Below are 24,362 nucleotides of genomic sequence, written 5' to 3' on the forward strand. Positions count from 1 at the left end.
GCCTCTGAAAAAGGCGGATGATAAGGTGCGAGGTGTTGACAATGGCCATAACTGCAGCGATGATCGCAGCGGACTCCATGCTCGCAGTGCTGTGGCGTCCGCACTGTCAATCACCAGAAAAAAGCACGAACTGATTGCCCGCCGGCGCTTTCACGGAGGGAGGGCGGGAGTGAGAGTTGAATGGCGACAGTTACCCAAAACCACCCTCGACACATTTTTGGCCCCAGCAGGCATTGGGGGCTCGACCCAGAATTCCAATGGGCAGTGGGGACTGCAGGAACTGTGGGATAGCTGCCCACAGTGCACCGCTTCCAATGTCAACGCTTGCCCCGTTAGTGTGGACTCACAAAGTCTAATTACTGTCCTTAGTGTGGATACACACGTTCGACTTTGTAATATCGGTTCCACAAATTCGCTTCAAGTAAAATCAAACTACTCTCGTAGTGTAGACATACCCTAAGTGTTTTGTTCGCTCTAGAAAAGCATATGTTTTCAGGTTTTGTCAACATAGGGTAACTAGTATCTTAAAGGCAGGATTGTATATGTGCACTGCATTCATAAGAATGCTACAGAATCAAAATACTGTTCTGAGACTAGAAAGAAAAGTTTCCTTCCTTTCAGTAACAGGAGTTCAACCGATCTATGTTCATGAAGTGAAAAAATGTGAATTCTCTGAATTAAATACTTCAACTCACAAAGGGTCAGTCATGTGAAGGGCGTTAATACTATTCAGCAGTTACTGGCAGGTCATATTTTACACTTTGTGTCTGGAATTAGTGTTCATGTTTCTGTTGTCCTTTCTCTTCCTCCTTCTTCTGTGCACTGATTTAAGTTATTGTGGGCGCATAGAAACTGTGGGAAAATTGGATTATCTAAGTCTGCCTAAAGAAGTAAACTGGATAAGGGAATGCAATGGCAAACTACCTCTTTACCCGTTTGCTGGCAGTGCCTGCTTTTGTTACTGCTTTTCTTGTAGAGATAGTGAGAAGAATCAATTGGTAGTAATTTTACTGAGAGGAAAGCGTTACTTTGCCAAGTGATGGAGCACAAGGTGACATTTATCAGAGGGGTAGCCATGTTAGTCTGGATCTGTAAAAAGCAACAGAGAGTCCTGTGGCACTTTTAAGACTAACAGATGTATTGGAGCATAAGCTTTCGTGGGTGAATGCCCACTTCGTCGGATGCATGTAAACAAGGTGACATTGTAAACAAGAAGCCCAACACCTAAACGAATACTTTGTCTCAGCTTTTAATAAGAGTACTGAGGGGCTTTAGGACAGTGGCAGGAAAATTTAGTTCAACTGGAGAAGATGGGAATTAATATGGAAATTGAAAGATGGGGAAGGAAGAAGTTAAAGAGGAGACTGCAGTGGGTGATGCTGAAAGGTGGACTGTCAAATTGGTCTTGGGCCACTCTTATTTTCATTAATGCCCTTGGCCATTTTTATTAATGCCTTTGGCACAATAAAATTTTCAGATGAGACAAAGTTGGGAGGTATTGGCAATATGGAAGAGGACCGGAATATCATATAAGAAGATTTGATAACCAGTGAAAACTGGAGTAATAGAAATGGGATGAAATTTAATAGTGCAGAGTGCAAAGTCATGCATTACCAACTGGAAGCAACGGAGGAGAGACACCTGGGTGAATGGATCAATCACAAAATGACTGAGCCACAAATTTGATATGGCCATTAAAAAGGCTAATGCAATCCTAGGATGCCTCAAGCAAGGTATTTGCAGTAGAGATAGTGAAGTGATGTTACCATTGTGCAAGGCACTGGTGAGACCTCATCCAGCATACTGTTTGCAGTTCTGACTTCCCATGTTTAAGAGAGATTAATTCAAACTGGACCAGGTACAGAGAAGGGCTACTAGGATGATCAGAGGAATGGAGAACCTACTCATGAGAGGAGGCTTAAGGAGCTTAGCTTGTTTAGCTTAACAAAATGAAGGCCAAGTTGAGGTATGATTGCTCTCTATAAATATGTCAGAGGGATAGATACGAGGAAGGGAGGGGAATTCTTTAAGTTAAGGGTCCATGCTGGCACAAGAACAGATGGTTATAAACTGGCCATCGATAAGTTTAGGCTTGAAATTAGGCAAAGGTTTTTAACCATCAGAAGTGAAATTCTGGAACAATTTTCAACAGGGAATAGTAGGAGCGAAAAATCTAACTTGTTTCAAGAGTGAGCTTGATATAAATTTATAGAGGGGAAGGTCTGATGAGATTGCTTACAATGGCATATGCCCAATCCACAACTGCTGTTAGCAAATATCTCCAATGGCTGGAGATGGGATGCTAAATGGGGAGGACTCTGAGATACTAGAGAGAATTGTTTCCCAGGTATGTGTCTGGTGGGTCTCACCCACATGCTTAGGGTCTAGCTAATCATCATGTTTGGGGTCAGAAGGACTTTTCTCCCAGATCATATTGACAGACCCTCTGGGGGGTTTTCACTTTCCTCTGCAGTTTAGGGTACAGGTCACTTGCAGGTTTAAACTAGAGTAAATGGTGGATTCTCTGTAACTTGAGGTTTTTAAATCAATATTTAAGGACTTCAGTAACACAGCTAGAGGTTATGGGCCTGTTAGAGGAGTTGGGTGGGTGGGGTTGTGTGGCCTGCCATGTGCAGGAGGTCAGATCAGATGATCATGATAGTCCCTTCTGTCCTTGAAGTCTGAGTCTGAGATGTCCAATCTCAGGTCACTTGGGCTCCAAATGAGCCATTATGGATTAAGTGGTTTAGCAGACTTTAAAATTAATAGTATTTAGATTGCCGCAGTAGATCTGTGGCCAGAATTCTTACTGTGTGAATCAGTGACTTAATATACTGTACACCACACGTGAATCCACAAGCTAAATCTCTAGAAGTTTTCAAAGTAAGCTTTTTCACTGTGATACATATTGCCTCAAATGAAATGGTACATTTTTCAAAAGAAAGTGACCAAATGGGAGTATGCTTATCTTGTAGTCTTTGCTCTCAGATAAGATGCTGATATAACTCAAATAAATGTTTATCAAATCTTCAAATACTCACTTTTGGACTGATTCCTTTTGGATGCTTTACCCAACACAAATGAGTTCACAGTGCTTAAAAATCCATAATGAAAATAATGGATCACAAACTAATGTTGGACAGTGTTTTCAAAATGAGTCGTTATCAGTATAATTTCTACCTCTTGTTTGCAGAAAAGGAATCATTTTCTTCAAACTTCAGAATAAGTTGTTTCTTATATTCCAAGCTCAGTTATTTTAGCTGTGGCTTTCTGGTATTTCACAAAAGGGACACTGGATTTCATAATCCATTATAGCTCTGAAAAGATTTTTTTCATTAACAGCATACTGGTTAACCTAGATGAATGTCACTTTTTAACAAGTGTTTTACATTAATGCTGGCTCTACATGTATGGAACTCTGTACTAGCACACCTTGTTATTAAAACTTTACCTTCTGCCATTTTTTCTTGTCAATTCTTAACTTAATGGTGATATTACAGGGAGGTCAAATATAGTTTAGTGCTCTGCTGTGACAAGTTGTAAAAATTCTGAAAGTAGGATAGCAAATTGCTAGTTTTAATCCAAGTATGAAATCCTGACTTTTCACCTCTAGAAACTATATTTTGAAGTTATTTCAAAGACGAGATTGCAACCTTGAGCATCTTGGTGGTTCTTAACGTATGAAAAATTGCCTTTTATATGAGGTGGATATAGTTGGATCATAAACCAGTACTCTTTCAATGGTTCCTAAGCTATATAAGTATGGAAAAGATCTGCATGCATTATTGTTTGATTAACCTTGTTTCTCTAGGCTTTAGAAATGGCAACTTATTTCAACATACTGACGTACTGTCTGACCTACAGCTAAATGACAGCTGAACTTGAATCTGATTGATGCATACTTTCCAGAAAAGCATTGAGTTTTGATTTAAAGACCTTAAGATATGGAGAATCCATCACTTCCCTTGATAGTTTGTTCCAATCGATAATTGTCCTCACTTAAAAAGTTGTGCTTTATTTCTAATTTGACTTTGTCTGCCTTCAGTTTCCAGCCACTGGTTCTCGCTATGCTTTTCTCGGCTAGATTGAAGAGCCCTTTAGCACCCAGTATTTCCTCCTCATGAAGGTACTTACTGACTATAATCAAGTCACCTGTCAGTCTGTCTCACAGTATGGCGTTTTCCCCAATTCTTGAGCCATTTTTGTGGCTTTTTCTTGGACCTTCTCTAATTTTTCAACATCCTTTAAAATATGTGGATGCCAGAACTGTACACAGTATTCCAGGATCAGTCTCACCAGTGCTGTATACAGAGAGAAAATCTCCCTCCTCTGTTTATACAAGGATCGCATTTAATCCTTTTTGCTACAGCATCGCACAGGGAGCTCATGTTGAGTTGCTTGTCTTCTATGATCCCACAATCCTTTTCAGTCACTGCTTTCCAGGACGCAATCACCATTCTGTAGGTATGGCCTGCATTTTTGTTCCTAGATGTACCTTGCATTTGGCTGTATTAAATGTTTGGGCTCAGTTTACCAAGCAATCCAGATAATTCTATACGACTTCCCTGTCCTCATTATTTGCCATTCAGCCAATCTTTATGATGTGCAAATCTTAACAACAGTGATTTTATACTTCCAGGTCATGATGAAAATGTTGATTAGCATCAGACTTGGTACCATTCCCTGTGGAATGCCAATAGAAACACCCCCCATTCAGTGATTCCCCACTGACTACTGCTTCCTGAGATCTGTTTAGTCAGTTCTTAATCCATTTAACATGTGCTTCACTGATCTTGTATAGTGCTAATTTTTTAATTAAATGTTGTGTGGTACTAAGTCAAATGCCTTACAAAAGTCAATATTGCATCAATGCAGTTACCTTTGCACTTCAAAGAAGTACATCAGATTTGTATGACAAGATCTATTTTCCCTAAAACTGTCAGTTGGAATTAAATATATTCATATTTTTTATCAATAGAATCTTATATCAGCTTTTCCCTTATTTTGCCTTGGATTGATGTCAGGTAATCAACCTATAGTCATCAGGGTCATCAACAGACTGGGCCTTTTTGAATATTGGCACAACATTAGCATTCTTCTTGACATAGCATATATGATATACCCAGTGGAATCTCAGTGGTTATCATTGATTGGACACTGTCACAGCCGCAGGGCCAACTGTGCCTAGCACCCCTTCTATTATTTCTCAAATGCATCCCTTAGGTGACCGGCCTGGCTTCCTGCACCTCACTAAAGGTGAAATCACACAGTCCAGGCACTCTAGGACTGGATCTCTGGGCTGCAGTCTCATTCCCAACCATGTTAATGACACGGGTCCAATTTGGTTTTGGCACCTGCAAGAGTTTCCCTTCAGGAGCCTCTGGCAGCATGCATTTGCAGGTACACAAACTGCCTTCAAAACAAAGCATTACTTATTCATAAGGTTAAATTCTTCTTTGAGTGCTTACTCATGTTGATTCAATTCTAGGTGTGAGTGTGCCCCTGTGCACAGTTGTCAGAGATTTTTGCCTTAGCGGTATCTGTTGGGTCAACTGTGGCACCCCCTTGAGTGTCGCGCTCATGCGCTGGTATATTAGGCACTGACGATGCTACGCCCTCTCAGTTCCTTCTTACCGTGATGGTTGGTTGGAGCGCCTTGTCTTGCATCACAAGAGTGTTAGCAGTTCTTACAGTCCATTGTTCTGTCTCCTTTGTTTTTAGTTGTTGGGTACTTAGACTATTAAATTAAGTGTTAGAGTAGTAGTCTGAGAGTTAGAGTCCCGGCTGGGACTTCACCTCGGAGCGGGGCATGCCATGTTCCCTAGTCTTTAAGCCATGCTCATCATACAGCCAGCTAATGTCTATTAGCGACCCCCACGATAGCTGTTTAAAGTGTTTGGGGGAGTCCCACAGAAAGGACAAATGCAGAATCTGCAAAAACTTTCGCCCTTGAACTGAAAAGGAACGGGCTATTCGCTTGAGGGCCATCCTCATGGAGGCTGCGCTTCATCCTGCCTTAGAGCCCTCTCGATTGGACATCATGCCCGGCACTTTGGCATTGGCGTGCAGCATACCTCCGGAATCCGCCCAGCACCATTCCTCCTCGACGGCGCTGAAGAAGCAGTCAAAGTTGATGGGCCCGCCAGCATCGCTTCCTACACATCAACTCAGCTCAGAGCAGTTTGCCTGGCCTGCCAAGCCTTCCTACCTCGCATAAAAAGCAGGGTGGTCCAGGTCCTGACGGACAATACAGCAGCTATGTACTATATCAACAAGCAAGGCAGAGCCATATCGTCTGCCCTTTGCTAGGAAGCCCTCAGGCTCTGGAACTTCTGTATACAACACGACATCCATCTCATAGCTGCACACCTAGCTGGGGCCAGGAACGCTTTGGCAGATCGCCTCAGCAGGACCTTCTCATCTCGCAATGAGTGGTCCCTCCATCCAGAAATGGTCAGCATCATCTTCCAGAGGTGGGAGATTCCCCAGGTGGACCTGTTCGCATCCAGGCAAAACAGGAAATGCTTGATTCGGGGGATCGACAGAGGCTCGCTGTCAGACACTTTTCTGCTCCCGTGGTTGGGAGCTCTGTTGTACGCCTTCCCCCCGCAGTGCCACTAATTCAGAGAGTCCTCATGAAGATCAAGCAAGACAGGGTGAAGGTAATCTTCATACTGCTGGCTTGGCTGCGCCAGCACTGGTTCGGCCTGGTGCTGGACCTGTCAGTGGCTGCTCCGTTACAGCTATCACTTAGGCCAGACCTGCTGTCCCAAAACCACGGCAGTCTTCTGCATCCGAACCTGGCGGCGCTGCACCTGACGGCTTGGCACTGCATGGTTAAATGTGGGGCAGCAGGAGTGCTCTGCCGCTGTCCAGCAGATCCTGTTGGGCAGCAGAAAGCCCTCCACCAGAGCGGACTTACCTGGCCAAATGGAAGCGGTTCACTTGTTGGACCTTGGATAATGGCATTCGGCCTGAGCAGGCCTCGCTGCAGTTAATCCTGGACTACCTTCTGCATCTCAAGCTCCAAGGCCTGTCCCTTTCATTTATCAAGGGCCACTTGGCTGCTGTCTTGGCCTTCCATCCGCTTCTCGAGGGTAAGTTGTTTTTCACCCAGGACATGACTGCCAGGTCCTCAAGGGCCTCTACCTGCACATCAGGGACCCTGTTCCTCCATGGGGCCTGAATCTTGTGCTGTCATAACTCATGGGACCCCCCCCCCCTTTGAATCTCTGGTTTCCTGCTCTCTCCTCCTCCTTTCCTGGAAGGTGGCTTTCCTGGTTGCAATAACATCCGCGCACCGGGTCTCTGAGATTAGGGCGCTTACTTCAGAACTGCCCTGTGCGGTCTTTTACAAAGACAAGGTCCAGCTGCAGCCACACCCATTTTTCCTGCCCAGGGTGGTCTCTCAGTTTCAAATGGGCGAGGACATTTTTCTTACCTGTCTCTTTTCCCCAAAGCTGCATAAGATAGGTTGCATCCCCTAGATATTAGGAGAGCACTAGCCTTCTACATTGAAAGGACCAAGCCATTCCGGAAGTTGACACAGTTGTTCGTCGCAGTGGCCGACAGGATGAAAAATTGTCTGGTGTCCGCTCAAAGAATTTCTTCTTGGATCACTGCCTGCATTCACTGCTGCTTGGATCAGGCAAAAGTGCCACCCCCAGCGATTGTAACTGCCCACTCAACCAGGGCGAAAGCCTCTTCGGCAGCTTTCCAAGTCCAGGTGCATATCCAGGACATCTATAGGGTGGCCACCTGGTCGTCTGTCCGCACGGTTTATGTCCCATTACGCACTTACCCAGCAGACCCAGGACGATGCTGGCTTTGGTAGAGCAGTGCTGCAAGCCGTTAGACTATGACCTCCAAGCCCCGCTCCGAGGATACTGCTTGTGGGTCATCTATAATGGAATCGACATGAGCAAGCACTCGAAGAAAAAACAGTTACCTACCTTTTTCTAACTGTTGTTCTTCGAGATGTGTTGCTCATGCCCATTCCATTACCCACTCTCCTTACCCCTCTGTCGGAGTTGCCAGCAAGAAGGAACTGAGAAGGCGTAGGGTCGGAGGCACCTAATATGCCAGCCCATGAGCACGGCACTCGGGGCCGCAACAACTGATCCTATGGATACCGCTAAGGCAAAAATCTCCAACAACTGTGCACGTGGGTGCGCGCACACCTAGAATGGAATGGACATGAGCAACACATCTCAAAGAACAACAGTTACGAAAATGGAGGTAACTATTTTTTCTTCTTCTGTCACAGGTATTTTTAGTAAAAGTCAGGGACAGGTTGCGGACAATAAACAAAAATTCACAGAACCACGCAACCTGTCCTTGACTTACTAAAAATACCTGAGGAGTGAGGGGGCTTGCTGCTGCTCCAGCCTCTGGGGGTGCTGATCCAACCCCAACCGCTGTTCCAGTAGCCCTGGGGCTGGCTGTTGGTCAGCTGTTCCGGTGGCCCTGGGGCTGACTCAGAAGAAGTCGCAGAGGTTCTGAAAAGTCACTGAATCCGTGACAGAATCGTAGCCTTACTTATTCATTCCTCAGAGGTACAAAGCACACAGAGGAAAGGCTAAAAATAACTGCGGCCTAACTGAATGGCTCTTACCTATCCCTTTAGGACTAGATGCTGAGGCCCTGCTTAAAGACTGCCTGCGTGCAGCTCCCATTTCTCTCCTAGTCTGTATGTCAGCCTCATATCCCGGTGACCAGTTCCTCCTCCTTTTCTACCAGGGGAACCATTTTAGCTGTTTAGGGTCTTTTATGATCTCAGCCTTGGCAAAACAAATCCTGCTAAGTTTACTGGCACCTGAAAGTAGCATCTCCCAGTGATGTTCTCTTACCGTATTTGAAGATTTATACCAGAGGTGGCCCTAAAAGGGAGACCTGTGGGTTCCCCTCTCTATAGCCTCCTTTAATTTAACTCCTGACATGTAGGCAGGTTAATATTAAACAGATAACCTGAGAGACATCAGTATTTTTCTTTTCTTTTCTTTTTTTAAAACACCTCCCTCATTTCCCAGAGACGCAGTGCAAATCCCTGAAATTTGTGAATGAGTTATGCGAACAAACATAACAAAGCAAGGTCATTTGTATTTTAGTTCTAATTTAAATCCATAGCGTGCTACTAAATATACACTAGTATAGTTTATTTTTAAAAATGAAATGTGAAGTGTTTCCAATATTTCCATGCATTAGGCTTGTTTGATTCCTAGACCTTAACATGCAATAGCAGTCTGGCTGGCCAGGATATTGATGGCATCTTTGCATAACCCTATTGTGTATAAGTATTGCAATACATAAGGTCTCCATGTGGGAGTCCTATTTATGAGGTGAATCTTGCACTATGGTAGACTAAACCAGAATTTCCTTGCTTTATCTGAGAGTTTACCCTTAATGTGTTAACTTGCTATTTTCTGCTTTATTAGCTAACAGAGTGACTGACGGTCTTTAAATCCAACTAAAATGATCCATTATCTTCCAGCCTCCTCCATTTTCTCCCCCTTTCCTTCACCCCAATGGATCTCTCTAAGTAACAAAGCTTAACTAATTCCTTCTATTCTCCACCCACCCCATCATTCACTGCGGCTGGGTGTGCTGCATCTGTCTCGGACATCTGTAGTATCTAGAACCAGGGGTTCTCACAACAAAATTTTTGGTGGCCTCAAAGTGCGGCCACCAACTCTTGCTGGTGGCCGCGCGGACAATTTTTCTTAAAATACTTAACTTTAGGAAAAACAAATAAATATGCAAATACACATGTTCAAATCATTGTAATTTATTAAATCTTTTTGCAGACTCAATAATAAGAATAATGTACAATTGTCTCTATTTTTTACTGGACATAAACAGAATAGAAACGCAAATAAGGTGCTCTGCAGGTTCTTGTCTTTTTTGTTGTTGTTTCTTTTGCTTTTTTGGTTGCTTTTTTTAAAAGACTTGCTAGCTAGTAAGTCTGCTGCTGTGAAAAGTTATATTAACAAACATATAAATATCACTTTTCATGGCAGCAGACTGACTTAGTCATGGCAAGCCTGGGGACAAATTAAGCCTTGGATGGGAAGGTCGGTAGGGGGGAAGTAGGGAACGGGGGGAATGCATGATGGGCTGGCAGGGTCCAAGGGCGATGGGGGGGAGGTGAGCCCCTCAGCCGGGGGTTGCAGCTCCGTGGCCAGAGCCTGCTGCCCGCTACTCAAGGGCTGGAGCCCAACTCTGCCGTCCCCAGGAAGGTGGGGAACTCACTAGCTGCCTGCTCCTCCAGCATATGTTTCTCGGGGGAGGTGGGGGAGGAAGGGTCCAACCCCTGCTGGTGGCCCTGAGAGAGGGACCACTGCTTTGCACTCTCATCACTGCCCAGAAGGCTGTGGTTGCAAGAAATGCCCCTGATGGCTGCATTTGAGAAACACTGATCTAGACACACATAACAAATTAGTAACTCAAGGTTACAGCAGAAGATCACTTATTGATTGCATTACATTGTGGAACAGGTGAACAATTTACCTTCGTGTTTATTTTTGTAGGCTTATATAATTGGCAGCACTCAATACTTGATTTTTTGTAAGTAGGCAGTAAATGGCACTAAAATGCTCTCTGTTGTGTCGGACTTGTCTGATGTGAAAGAACATTTTGCTTTTTGCTTCAATTTTGAGTAACGCAAGCTACACAAAGATCATCAAAACTATCCAGCCATAAAAGTAGTACATTTCGTCAAGCAACGAGTAGACTGCCTTTGCCTTGTAAATTATACTAATTCTTATACTTTCAGTTTCTAGTCTTGTCAGTCTAAAAACTTTGTTCCACACAGCTATGCTTTATACTGCATACATTTACTTATATATTTCAAAGTAGCAAGGAGCAGAAGAAGTCAACTGCAATAAGTTTTGTGTTTTCCTGAACCAGCCAAGCTACTTTAGATTAAGGATTATTATTTGCTGGATGAATGACCATAGCAGCTAAGGACACCAGGATGATGAAAATAAGTAATTGCACATAATAAACAAAAATCTGTAATAGTTGATTATCAAAGTAGAGAAAACCTTGCAACTGAAAAAAGAAGTCAGTTGCTTAGAACATAAGAATAGCCATTCTGGGTCAGACCATTGGTCTTTCTAGCCCATATCCTGTCATTTTAGAGTGGACAGTTCCAGATGCTTCAAAGGGAATAAACAGAACAGGGCAATTATTGAGTGATCCATTCCCTGTCATCCAATCCCAGATTCTGGCAGTCAGATGTTTAGTACACGCAGCGCATGAGGTTGCGTCCCTGACCATTTTGGATAGTAGCCATTGATGTACCTATCCTCCGTGAACCAATTGCTCTTTATGTGGCTGTCCCTAAGAGTTTGATATGTTGAAGCATGTTTCTGAATAAAGAACTTAATTTATAGTATTGAATATTACACCTCCATATGCTGATCTACTTCTTAATTTTTATATATATTTTTTTTACATTGGGAATCACTGATTGTCTTTAATTTTCTTTTAGTAAAACGCTTCAGAGAACCAAAGCATGAAAGACGTCCTTGGAGGATATGGTAAGTCTTTAATTATTAATAGTTCCTAGAATGTTTTTTATATCCTAGATGTTCAGCTCATGGAAAATGAAAGAATAATCACTTGCATATAATGTATAATATGTGAAAGCACTTTAATAGTCAGACTCAAGGGAATAGATGAGGAATGATGAACAGTCATTTTACTGTACGTTTTTCCCGTTCATTCTGTCTTACTACATACACCTTTAGAAACCTTATTCTAAATGCTAAAGATTCAAAAAACATTTGTGTGAAAGCTTGAGGTATCCTTTTTAAAGCAGCTGTTTTATTCCCTTTTCTGTACACCAAACTAAATCTTCCCTAAAATTTGCCTGTGTAGATCCCTCTTGAGGCTTTGGGATCCATGTATTTAATTGAAGGCAGAATTTGGCCCGTAATGTTGAAAAGCAGAATTTCTTGTCAAAGATTGGTAAACTTGGAATCTTAGCTGATGTGCGGGTTCATATAAACACTATTCAGATTACCCCCAAAATGTCTTGTTCCTCTGTCATCTGTTTTTTCATTTATTGAAATGTCTAATATTTCTTAAAGAAAAGACTTTAAATTGAAATTGAACAACAAAAATATCAGGAAAAATACTAAGTCATTCAAAAGTAAATGGGGTCTCAAATTACAGGCCAAATTTTCAAACTTGGGTGCCAAAAGGCACCTAAATAGAACTGCTATTTTAAAGGTACCTTTTTGTAAACTGAAATCTAAATAAGTACCTGGACCTGGCTTTTCAGTGGTGCTGAGCAGAAACAACTGCTGTTTGAGAACAGCTAAGGTTACACCTTTAAAAATTAGGTCCCAGATATTTTTTGGCACCCAAGCTTAAAAATGTGGCCCAACCATTCTTGTGTAACCAGTTTAATTTTTAGCATATGCCAGACAAAACTATCTAAAATGAGCACCAAAATTGGCCAATTTAGGGACCCTCGCTGATCTTCATGAAAGAAGTTGACACTGGTTGAAAGTAAATTCCTTGCTTCTGGTTGTTGAGAGTAAATTTTCTAGCTGCATTACACATAACTGGAATTCTCAGCTCTTGTGTGAGCATGAAATTTAATTTGAAGATGTTAACATTATTTTGTGTAACTTCAGTGTCTGATCCAATGATCAACATGCAGCTATTCAGGTGTTTAAGTTGGTAATAAATTCTCTATTTTATATGCTATTTGTTTCATCATATCCTAATCCTAGAGAACTGTTTTGTAGAGTTTGACTCATTATTTGGTTGCCTATGGTATACTGACTTATAGCAATCTTCATATGAGTTATGGTTGAAAGAAGCCAGTCTGGTCCTCTCCATCAGGCAGCATGGGAATAGTTTGACTTCAGTAAGTAACTTATACCTGATGGAACCTGCATCCAAAGGATCGTGACTTCCCTTCTGAAAATGAATGTAGTGCATTCCTTATATTTAATTTCCCCTTCTTATTTATCAGTCTTCATTGTGCAAAGGTCACCAAATACATGAGTATGCTCCTTCAGCCTGCTTACAGCTTGGGGACAGAACCAGATCTGTCATTCACTGGCAGCAGGGGAATGTCGTGTCCATTGAAGCTCCCTTCAGTTTTATCTGCCTCCACAGTGACAAGTGTCCTAGCCAGATCTCTCTGCTGCAGAGCTTTTCTGAGAGAACTTTCAACTTTGTATTTAAAATTTCTGAATAATATTTTGGCTCAATAACTTGTCCATCTAGTTTCCAGCAGTGTCTTGGGGTTGCATTTGCCTTTGGGAAGACTGTCCTGTTAGTGCTGCTGCTTCTTGGGAGGCATTTGCATCAGCTGTTGTCCTTGCAGGCATCAGAAGATAAGTTAGGTTTAGGGAAAACCATTGGCAAAAGGAAAGATCTTGGCCTCCTGCTTCACCCCTCTCCCTCCTATCAAGTGTCTCGTTGGGGAGCTTGGCCAGCTCTGTGGGGAGAATACAGTTCCCCCCACAGTCTAGTCTGGGCACGAGAGAAGCTAGGCTGGATTGGAGAGGCCAAAAGAGATGCACAGTATGTCTGCTCTGCAGCTGGGAGGTGTGATTGCATCTTTTTTGGGCATACCTGAGCTAGCTTCAATCTAGCTAGATCAAAGCTAGCTTGAACAACAGTAGCAGTGTAGCCATGGAAGCAGGGGCAGCAGCAGGGGCTAGCCTCCTGATTACAAGGACTGGATACATATCCAAGCGACTGTGCCCCTTAGCTTTGATCTAGATACATCAATCTTGGGTGGGCCTGTACAAGCTGCAATCTCATATCTTCACGGCAGTGTGAATATACCCACAGGCACAGTCTCCACAGCCCAGGCAGGGTTGCCTCTGCCTCTCTCCCCCAAGCAGGAAAGGAGTCAGGCAAGATTGGGAAAATCTAGCTTGCAGGCAAGTGACTATTCTCCCATATCGTCAGGGAGTCACTGTTTCTAAATGGGGAAGATTTTTACCTGAACTATGGCCTCCTTATATAGGCCCTTCCAACAAACACACTAAGTGCCTTCACATGCTTTCACAAGCAGTACTAACATGAGTGGGCAGTATTGCAAGTATGAGCCCTCAACTAGAAATCCCAGGGCTTAAGGGTGTCTTCCTGAAAAAAGATAGGACACATCTTTCATGTAGGTATATGGGGCCTTCATCACTGAGATCAGATGCTCACGCAAATCAGTCCCCAGCTCTTATTGCTACAATGGGAAACTTTATGGGAAGTTGAGGTTATTCAGAGTCATCAGAAAAGTAGATTTACAATTCTGGCTTCTGCCAGTCACCGTAGAAAGAAATTCCCATTTTTACATCCCAGAGACAACTATTCCTTTCTGCATAAGGATGTCACCGTTTTTCAGCTTCGATCATTACCCCACAGACAACTTTCTTTTTGCATATGGATGTCACTGTTTTGTTTAACTTTGATTATTAACACTTCTCCTGGCTAGTGTTTCCAGGTCTCTTCCATGATCAATATAGTATTAATACCAGCTTTAAGGAAGAAGAAAATTCACTTTTATCGCTGCCTAGACAATTTTACTGATCAAGGCTTTGTACAGAGAGACCTGAAAATCAGCACACTGTGATATTGTTATTGGAGTACCTTGGATTCATGATAAACACAAACATACGATGGCAGAGAAGTCAGTCATAGGCCTGGCCTTAGGGTGAATGCTATCAGGTACAAGTTCTCTTTTCAACAGAATGTTACTAGAATATGAAGATGGCCATAAAGGAAAAATGGTGTCATGGAAGAAAATGCAGTTTTGTTGGAGCATACTGGGAATGCTGATCTCGCGCACAGACATGCATCAATGAACACATGAGATCTGTCCAGTAATTCCTGCAATCCCCTCTGCATTATCACATTGGCTGTGGAGATCAAGATTCTATTGTATACTCTCTTCTCTCTCAGGGACAGTGGAAAAGGTAGGAAAGCATATAGGCCACAGGGCACTTCATTTCAGTTTCCAGATGCAGTTTCAATTTTTCCACTTGGCATCTGGAAACAGCAGCAGTCCTCTGTGGCCTCTTGGTGCACCATGTGAGATGGTGAGTGATCTCTCACAAAGCTTGGCAACATCTTTCCTATATGACTTCCCACCTGTTCTGCTGCTTGCCAAGATCATACAAAAGATAGGAAGCGGCAAAAAAGTGGCAGTTAGTCTGTTTATGCCTTACTGGCTGAAGACTACGGCTTTGAGACCTGATTAACCATGTGTTCGTTGGATCTTCTGATGTTTCTATCTCATAATGAAGTAAGCTTGATCTCCCTTAATGTTTGATACCAGCTGAGGCTGATGTGAATCAGGTGCTATTGTTCTAGTAATTGGGAATTGCAATGAGCTTCAGCACTTAAAAATGTTGCTTCCAGTGACCAATCCTAAACTTTGTCATTGAAAAACTAAAACTCTTTGCCTCCCACACATTAGAAATTAATCTGGGAGCTGAAATTCTAGTAGATGCCCCTCAACAAGTAGTTTTCTATTTTTAAAACACAACGTCTGGTTCCTAAACTTCCAGGCTGATGTGTGTGGTACTTGTTGGTGCTGACGAGGTAGGTAACTTGCTGTTTTCTCATTTCCCACGCTCAACTCCCTGCATCTGGTGCTGAAGATGAGAGAATAGAGCTAGAGGACAAGAATACAGGGCAAGAACACTGTGTTGGTCTGTAAAAAGGAGAATTTTTTGAATTAATGCAAAAAAACAGCAAAGGAAACAATAAATGAAAGAGAAGGAGAAAAATATTAAGTAATAAAAGTAGAGAACAGAGCTCATCCAGATACACTGTTTTGATACATGTTTCCCATACTTAGTGATGTGACTAAAATGTGTACTGGCCTCTCTAATTTTGTGCAGAAGAAAAGAGAATGTTCTTGATCTGGACTCACTGACAGTCTGCACCTAATGTAAAGGACTCATATTTTTAAAACTTGCCATAGTGGCAAGGGATCTTTTTTCTAAATTAGTTTGCTACTTGCCAGTAATATTTGATGTATAACTTACATTGTAATTTAATTGAGACAAGGTGGATGAGGTAATTATCTTTTATTCAGCCAACTTCTGGAAGAGACAAGCTTTCGAGGAAGAAGAGCTCTGTGTAAGCTTGAAAGCTTATCTATCACCAAAAGAAGTTGGTCCAATAAAAGATACCACTTCACCCAAGACTATGTACTATATTTGTTTACAAAATGCTATTAAACTCTTTAATGTTACTGTAATGCTCCGCGCCGGCTCCAGGCACCAGCCGAGCAAACTCGTGCTTGGGGTGGCAGATTCTACGGGGCGGCATTCCGCCCAATCCTAGGGCGGCATGGCCGCTTTTTTTTTTTTTTTTTGGTTCACCTATCCGGCCGCCCTGTAGGGGACGGCGGTGAGGAGGAGGGGAGCAGGCTGCATGCTCCGTCTGCCCCAGCCGGTGCCAGGTCTGTAGCAAGCACAGCAGGGCAGCCCACGTCCTTCCCTCCCCGCCGACCGGAGTGGCGCGGAGCCCTCCCAGCAGGCGGCGCGGCGGTCGGGGCCACGTGGCGAGCGCCCCGCTGAAGCCCTGGCCGCCCCCCTTCTCTCTCTCCCCTCCACTTCCTTCCCCTCCCCCCCGCTAGCCGGGGCACATCTGCAGTGCAGGGAGTCCCCCTGGCTCTGGCCCCGCTGCAGGTGTTTGGTTTTTTTGTTTTTTGTTTTGCTTGGGGCAGCAAAAAAGCCAGAGCCGGCCCTGGTAATACTATTCTGTAATCCACACAAAATACTAGCAGCCTCTCCCCACTGCTTAAATTATAACAGAAGGAGCTGATAGTGAAGTTTCATGTTATAAAGAACTTGATTATTCAGAACAAGTACATTACAAAGTACAAAATTTAAAACTGCACTTTGTCAGAAATGAATGTGTTATGACTCGGTAATTTGAAAAATTCCATAATTAGTACTGGGTTCTGACTAATTAGTATGAATTAGCAAGGTTCTACTGTATTTTGATTGTTTAATGTAAGTACTTTTCAAAATCCAATCCTTTCTATTTTATACAGGTTTTTAGATACGTCCAAACAAGCCATAGGGATGTTGTTCATACACTTTGCAAATGTGTATTTATCAGACCTAACTGAAGAGGACCCTTGTTCGCTGTGAGTGCTGTGAATTTGAGTAAACTACCCTTTAGGGAAAGGTCTTTTCTGAGATTCATTGACAATTTGATTGGGGGTTGATGATTGGAAAAAGAATCTGAGAAACTATTTTAAGGCTAAATCAGGGGCTTTTGAAAGCTCACGTTTTAAAAATAACTAATGGAGGATCAGAATTCTGGTATCACTTCCTTGTCAGTATGAACTGGGAATCATTGAGAGGCAATTGAGTGTCCTGACACCTTGGATTGAGGGGAGAAAGCACCTTGTATCTCCAAGGAAACATCACCCCTTCCCCCCCCCCCCAAACACTCCCCTCCTCTCTTGCCAAATTAATGCATCATTAATAAGGATACAATTTAGTCATGGAGGTCACGGATTCGGTGACTTTAACAAACCTCAGGGACAGGTTGTGGGCTTCCATGAATTCTTGTTTATTGCCCACGACCTGTCTGTGACTTTTACTAAAAATAACCATGACAAAATCTTAACCTTTAATCATTAAAAAACACATCCTAACAGAAGGAAAGATTGTAACACAAGGCTGTTGACAGGGGGGGCAGGGAGGTAGGGAATCCTAGCAAGCTAAGAAAATCTTCTATGGTTCCAATAAGTATCATGCATAAACACTCCAAAAATCTTATATTAATCCAATCAGGCATGAATATTAAGTCAGAGTGGTGTCCGAGGATATTTTATAATGGCTTTCCTGTCTGTTTTCTAAAATGCTTGTTTGCTAATGCTGAAAAATGTTGCTCAGCATGTAGGAGGCTAATACAGAAAATATTAATTTTGCAATCTGATGCTCTGAGCATTGTGACTATGTATATAAGCACTTAATTCCATTATGTTAAATCTGAAGATTTATGTCTTTGAGACAATTTTGAGCTCCTGAGTCTTTACCAGCAGCTACAGAAGCAAATGGAGGATAGCTTCAGGTCTTTCTTGAAAGGGGCTCCTGCCCGACAGCTTACATGCTAAACTCTTCTGGTAATGGGTGCTGTAAAACCACTATAATTTTGGACCTGCGTTTTACACTCTTGGATCCCAGCTAGAGGGTTGGCTCCACACATTGCCCCAAAGGACACTGCTTGCTTAGAGGCTTCTGAGCTCATGTTTAGTGGGCTGTTGTTAGTTGATTTGAAATGGTGGCTCTACAGCAAATCAAGAAATTATTATTGGAAGGCCATTGTATTTTTATCAAATAATTACACAAGGGTTTAGTTTTAAAAAGTCTTATAAATAGACTAGTATCATGAAATAAAATTCAGTGTAGTTGTAGCTCCTAATCTTGTGGGAATGCAAGAGTCAGAGCCAGAACCTTGTCACATTAGACTGTCCCCCTAAACTGAGTCATTTTTAACTTCTGGGAGTGCAAAAAGGCATCAAGAAACTTGTACTCAGAATTCAGGGAGCTGCAAATTAAAAACTCTGAACAAAGTTTATGGGCAGGTTTTAAATACCTTAAGATAAGGAGGACTGTAATTTAAACAATTAGAAAGGAGCAAGCAACAGCACTATAATATAGCCTACCTGATATTTTCTCACTCTTCAGACTGCAGTGACCTCTTGTGGTCTGGAATAAAATGGTTTGTGTTAGGGATACTTGTGTTGCTTGTTGGTTCCTTTGCTAAACACTTAAAAATTGATTATATGGTCTTCTTAATCATAATTTTGAAGCAGACTTGTGTTAACATTTTAAAAAAATGATCATGGAAATACCAATTCTGCACAAAAAGCTGTCTCTAAGACTTGGGTGCCACATGGCTTGTCAACAGAAGTTTTGGTTTCTTTTTATACTCTTGTTGAGCCTCTTCTGAATCCCAAAACTGGTGTTGAGGCTCAGTTTGGGAGACTACCATTTTATCCCTTTACACCCCATCTCCTCTTTCTAATAGTACCCATTTCACCACCACAGCCCTTTTCTTCCAATCACTAGAGAGTGCCAATAGCTTTCTCTGAGACACCAGTTTTCCTGCTGCAAATGTGCAAGTAAAACAATGTTGTCACCCTTTGTACTTGGGCACACCATCCACATGGAAGCAAGAATTCCAGGTAGCAGTACAAAGAGTTACCATCAAGACACCTGACTGGCTTCAAGTATTCATGTTAAAAATTTTCAACCCAATGTGGCCTTTAAAAGAACAGTTTAATGTCATGTCACTGGTAGCACATGAGCTGTTACCTTGTTCAGCCAAGAGTGATTAGCAAATGAGATACATTGACTTACAAGATGTTCTGGTGACATTCCGGTGAAGATATAACTCATGATTCATTTAAATTCCATAATAATCACTTTAGCTTTTGGTGAATACCGTACAGCCAAAAGTTTTTTTTTTTTTTTTTAAACAACATAACAGTAGAGTAGCAACTATATAACTATTGAAATAGTTATATATATTAAAAAGCGAAGGGATTTAGACAGTCTTTTTCTGAAGATACATACAATTACAATATTCAGAATGGCTATATACAGTACAGTAACTCCTCACTTAACATTGTAGTTATGTTCCTGAAAAATGTGACTTTAAGCGAAACGATGTTAAGCGAATCCAATTTCCCCATAAGAATTAATGTAAATAGGGGGGGTTAGGTTCCAGGGAAATTTTTTTCACTAGACAAAAAACTATATATACACACACACACACACACACACACAATACGTTTTAAACAAACAATTTAATACTATTCACAGCTATGATGCTTGTGAAGCTTGGTTGAGGTGGTGAAGTTAGAGGGTGGAAGAAGATGGGATATTTCCCAGGGAATGCCTTGCTGCTAAATCAGTGGTTCTCAAACTTTTGTACTGGTGACCCCTTTCACATAGCAAGCCTCTGAGTGTGACACCCCCCCCCCCCCATAAATTAAAAATACTTTTTTATATATTTAACACCATTATAAATGCTGGAGGCAAAGCAGGGTTTGGGGTGGAGGCTGACAGCTTGCGACCCCCCTATGTAATAACCTCGTGACCCCCTGAGGGGTCCCGACCCTCAGTTTGAGAACCCCTGTGCTAAATGATGAACTAGCACTCGGCTAAGCCCTCAAGGGTTAACACGTTGTTAATGTTGTTGTTGTTGTAGCCTCTACAAGGCAGCAGGAACGGAGGGGAGGGGAGATAGCATAGCAGAAAGAGACAGACACACACCTTGTGTGTGGGAGGGAGCGAGAAATGCACACTGCCCCTTTAAATAAGCTGACCCACTCTTAAGTGCATTGTCTTTTTAAGTGGATCAAGAAGTTGAGACAGCAGCTGGTGCCCAGGCTTTCTCTGTCTGTGTCCCCACCCTGCTCTATATGGAGAAGGGGTAAGTGGGGTGTAGGAGCAGGGGGGAGGGGGACACCCTGATATTAGCCCCCCGTTTCCCCTCCCCGCACAGCAAGCAGGAGTCTCTGGGAGCAGCTCCAAGGCAGAGTGCAGGAGCAGCACATGGCAGTGGGGGGAGGGACAGCTGCAATTGCTAGCCTGCTGGCAGCTCTTGCACAGGGAACTTAGGGGAGTGGGGAGCTGATAGGGGGGCTGCCGGTCCAGCCTGGTTCCAAGTCCCCACCAGCTAGCTGCAACGGGCTGCTCTTCCTGCAAGCAGTGGACAAAGCAGGCAGCTGCCAAACGACATTATAAGGGAGCATTGCACAACTTTAAATGAGCACATTCCCTAATTGATCAGCAATGTAACAAAGAAACAATGTTAACCAGGATGACTTTGAGGAGTTACTGTAATTGACTTGGCGAATTAAATCAGTCCAGTCTAACGTTTGGTGGAATTACTTTAAATTTGTATTCTATAGTTATTACACCATACATGTATTGTATTCAGCACCGGTGGCTGTTCATAGCTGGGTCTACAAGCATTACTTTTCAGTAGAAAAACTGATAGCTTCAGCATCTCACATATGTAAGAGCTTTGCCTTCCTATAACATCCACATGCAGCATATTTTCCATGATTGGAATGAGTGTGATTTTTTTCACTTTGAGCTGTTTTCCAAGCAATATAAAAAACAAGGTGTTTTTAAAATAAAATTTTGTTCTCGGGCTCCACTTAAATGAAGTCTTTCCAAATAGTGAAATGAGAGTGGAAGATGAAATGGTTTTAACTTGAGGGCATAAAATGCAAATTGGTGTTTATACACAGAAATACATGGAACTTCATTTGACATTTAACTGGAAGGACAAACACTAAGTAGTAGGGCAGTTCAAAAACTGTTTAAAATCTCGGATAAGAAACGGGGATAAATACGTAACTGTTCAAGTTTTTAAAATCTCATAGTGATGCTGGCCTTTCAGAGAGTCAAGCAAATTTACCCTTCGTCAGTTGCAGCAATATGTTGCTCCCTAACTCCAGGGGAAAAAACTATGCTCATGGGTTTTCTCTTCTGTACTTTCTCCCCCCCTTCCAGGTACCTTATAAACTTCTTGCTGGATGCAACTTTAGGGATGCTGCTAATCTACACTGGTGTGCGCGCAGTCAGCAGCATTGTGGAATGGCAGCAATGGGAGTCCCTTCGCTTTGGTGAATATGGTAAATATTTCTATTCTTGCAACTAAATGAATTGGAGAGTAGAGCATTGCAGTGGCACTGCACTTACTTTTAAAGATGGTCAGTTAAACATTATTACACAAATGGTTGTGTAGTAGTCAATTCTAACACTTGACTTGCATCCTGTGACAGACCCAGACCGGTTGGGTGCAGACCTGGTAGAAGACACTGGATGAATAGTTTTCTGTTTCCTGAGTGACCGAGGCAGGGGCTACCCCAGAGCAGTTAGGAAGGTGCTAAAAGCAATTAAGTCAGGCAGACTCCATAAGACACCTGGAACCAATTAAGAACTGATTAGAAGCAATCAAAGGAAAAAGATTAATCAGATCACCTGAAGCCCATTTAGAACCATCTGGGACTAGTTTAAAAGGAAGCCCCTTCAGAGAGGCCAGCTGCTAGGAACTGGGAGTAGGAAGGTGTGTTGTGGGAAGACTGGGAGAAAGAAGGTGCACAATAAAAGACCCGGGAGAACAAGCGTGATCAGGTACCAAGGAGGGTGCTAGGAGGGGCCATTTGGGGAAGTAGCCCAGGGAAGGGCTGTAGCCCTGTAATATAGGAAAACTACCTGTTTCTGCTGCCAATTAGGGTCCTTGGGCTGGAACCCGGAGAAGAGGGCAGGCCTGGGTTCCCTCCCTCCACCCCCCCCCCCACACATACACACCCTGAGAAGGAAGACAGGGACTAAAGAGGGTTCTTAATCAGACCCGTCAACTGGCCGATGATGAAGGTGACTCAGTAAGCTGTAACCCTTGCCTCTAGGAGGGGAGAGAGGCTACATTGAGGGTCACAGGAAACCTCTGAGGCAAACCCTAACTGCCTAAAAGCGCAGGACCCCCCCCCCCCCCAAGGCAAGGCTGGTGCTCTGCCACTGGTCGGGGAGGGGGGTTCATGGGGGAGTTGGTTTTGGTTTTGTTTGGGTTTTTTTTTTTACGGTCAGTGTGCCCTCACCACAATGGAGGAATTGGTGAATGCTCTGGTACAAGCCACGGCAGCCCAGCAGGAGGCTACCCAGATACAGGAATACAGGAATCAACCCGATTACAACAAGAAACCAACCAGGTTGTTAGTGAACCAAGCCGCCCAAGATCGAGCTCTCCTCCAAGATGTAGTGGACCCCCTCCAACCGAATCCAAGGGCCTGGAGGGACACAAACCCTAAGGGCAGCAGACCGTCTACCAAACATGACGGCCGGGGATGACATAGAGGCATATCTCCTGTCTTTTGAAAGAACTGCTCACCGTGAGACGTGGCCACAGGACCAGTGGGCCAGCATTCTCGTCCCTTTTCTGTGCGGAGAAGCCCAGAAGGCCTATTTTGATCTGCCTGCCAAGGACACAGCTAACTACCCCCGGCTGAGGACGGAGATCCTGACCTGATCCTGACCTGATCCATGGACCCAGAAGTTCCATGATTGAAAGTATCAGGAGAGCAAGCCACCAAGGTCTCAGCTGTTCGATCTGATGCACCTTGCTCGGAAGTGGCTATGGCCTGAGGCATGCAGCTCAGAGAAAATTTTGGAGATGTTGGTCATAGACCAATTTAAGATGAGACTACTGCCAGACTTTGATGCATGGGTAGGCCAGCATGACCCGTCCACCTACGACGAAACAATCGTGCTGGTAGTGAGACTATTGACGGCCAAGGAATTGACCCATCTACCTAGGAAGGCCCCTTATGAGGTAGGCGACTAACGCCAACCCTGCAGGTTCAGGTGACCAGACACCCGGGAACCCCTAGGTGGAAGAAGAGGGAGGCCGAAGACCAGACAGGAATCCAGGAGGATGGGAATGGATTGGGTGGGGGAAACTCCAAGGCTAAGCCTCCTAACCCGTGGGACAGGAGAAGCAATTATAGGTGTTACTGGTGTGGGGCGCTTGGTAACTTAGCAGCCCAGTGCCCCAACCTCAAAGAGCCCATGCACAGTAATATCGGGGACTGGAGTGGCCCATGCGCCGTCCTCAACCTTGTGGGGGTCACAGTCACCCCACACAAATATACAAGCCCAGTAAGGATGGCTGAGGTAGAAACCGTGGCATTCATAGATTCCAGGAGCGCTATCACCCTGATCTCAGGTAAACTAGTAAAGCGCAGCCAGTTAACGCAGGCTAAATGTACAGGGATTACATGTGTCCATGGGACTGTTAGCTACTACCCCATCATACCACTAAAGCTAGAAGTTCAGGGAAATGTCACTAGATGAAGGTAGGGGTGGTCCCACACCTCCCCTATCCCATACTTGTCGGAAGAGATTTTCCCGGGTTTGGAAACTTGCTCCCAGTGGAGGGGTGAGAGGAAGAGGAGCTCCCCAACCTGAGGGAGGCCTCCACAGCAGAATGTTCTCCCCCAATATTCGCGGAAGTATCCCAGGAACTATTCCCCGCCCCTGGGGGAGGCCGGAAGACCAGAAGGGAAAGAAGGGCGGCCAAGGCCTTGGGTACCCGAATCCTGCTACAAGGACAAAGGGCCGCCTGTGTAGGTGGGCAGACGTGGGCTACTAAAAGGAAGGACCCCGAGACACAGGAAGGACCTCCTGTACCAAGTCGAGCGCATGTAAGAGCAAGAGGTACACCAGCTCCTAGTACCCTGGAAACACCAGAGGGCAATATTAAACCTTGCCCACAGTCACCTTTTTGGAGGACACCTGGGGGTGGAGAAAACCCAGGTGCGAATCTTGTGCAGGTTCTTCTGGACAGGGGTA

General features: G+C 43.7%; 1 protein-coding gene across 2 annotated transcripts in view; it reads left to right on the plus strand.

Moving 5' to 3' along the window:
• The window catches only part of LOC112103761 (store-operated calcium entry regulator STIMATE), a 94,181-nt gene that overhangs the window by 45,317 nt on the left and 24,502 nt on the right, over positions 1-24,362 (plus strand). Inside the window, exons 1-4 of one of the 2 annotated variants that reach the window (XM_024195683.2) lie at positions 10,904-10,985; positions 11,492-11,540; positions 17,033-17,128; positions 21,525-21,646. In XM_024195683.2, coding sequence (XP_024051451.1) covers positions 10,946-10,985; positions 11,492-11,540; positions 17,033-17,128; positions 21,525-21,646 — 307 coding nt within the window. In that variant the 5' untranslated portion in view covers positions 10,904-10,945. Of the gene's footprint in view, positions 1-10,903; positions 10,986-11,491; positions 11,541-17,032; positions 17,129-21,524; positions 21,647-24,362 lie in introns of those variants that run through there. The other variant, XM_024195682.3, reaches the window with a different exon arrangement.

The sequence above is a fragment of the Terrapene carolina genome, unplaced genomic scaffold (assembly GCF_002925995.2).
Source record: "Terrapene carolina triunguis isolate 2854851 unplaced genomic scaffold, T_m_triunguis-2.0 Scaffold232, whole genome shotgun sequence".
NCBI classification, from domain to species: domain Eukaryota; kingdom Metazoa; phylum Chordata; order Testudines; family Emydidae; genus Terrapene; species Terrapene triunguis.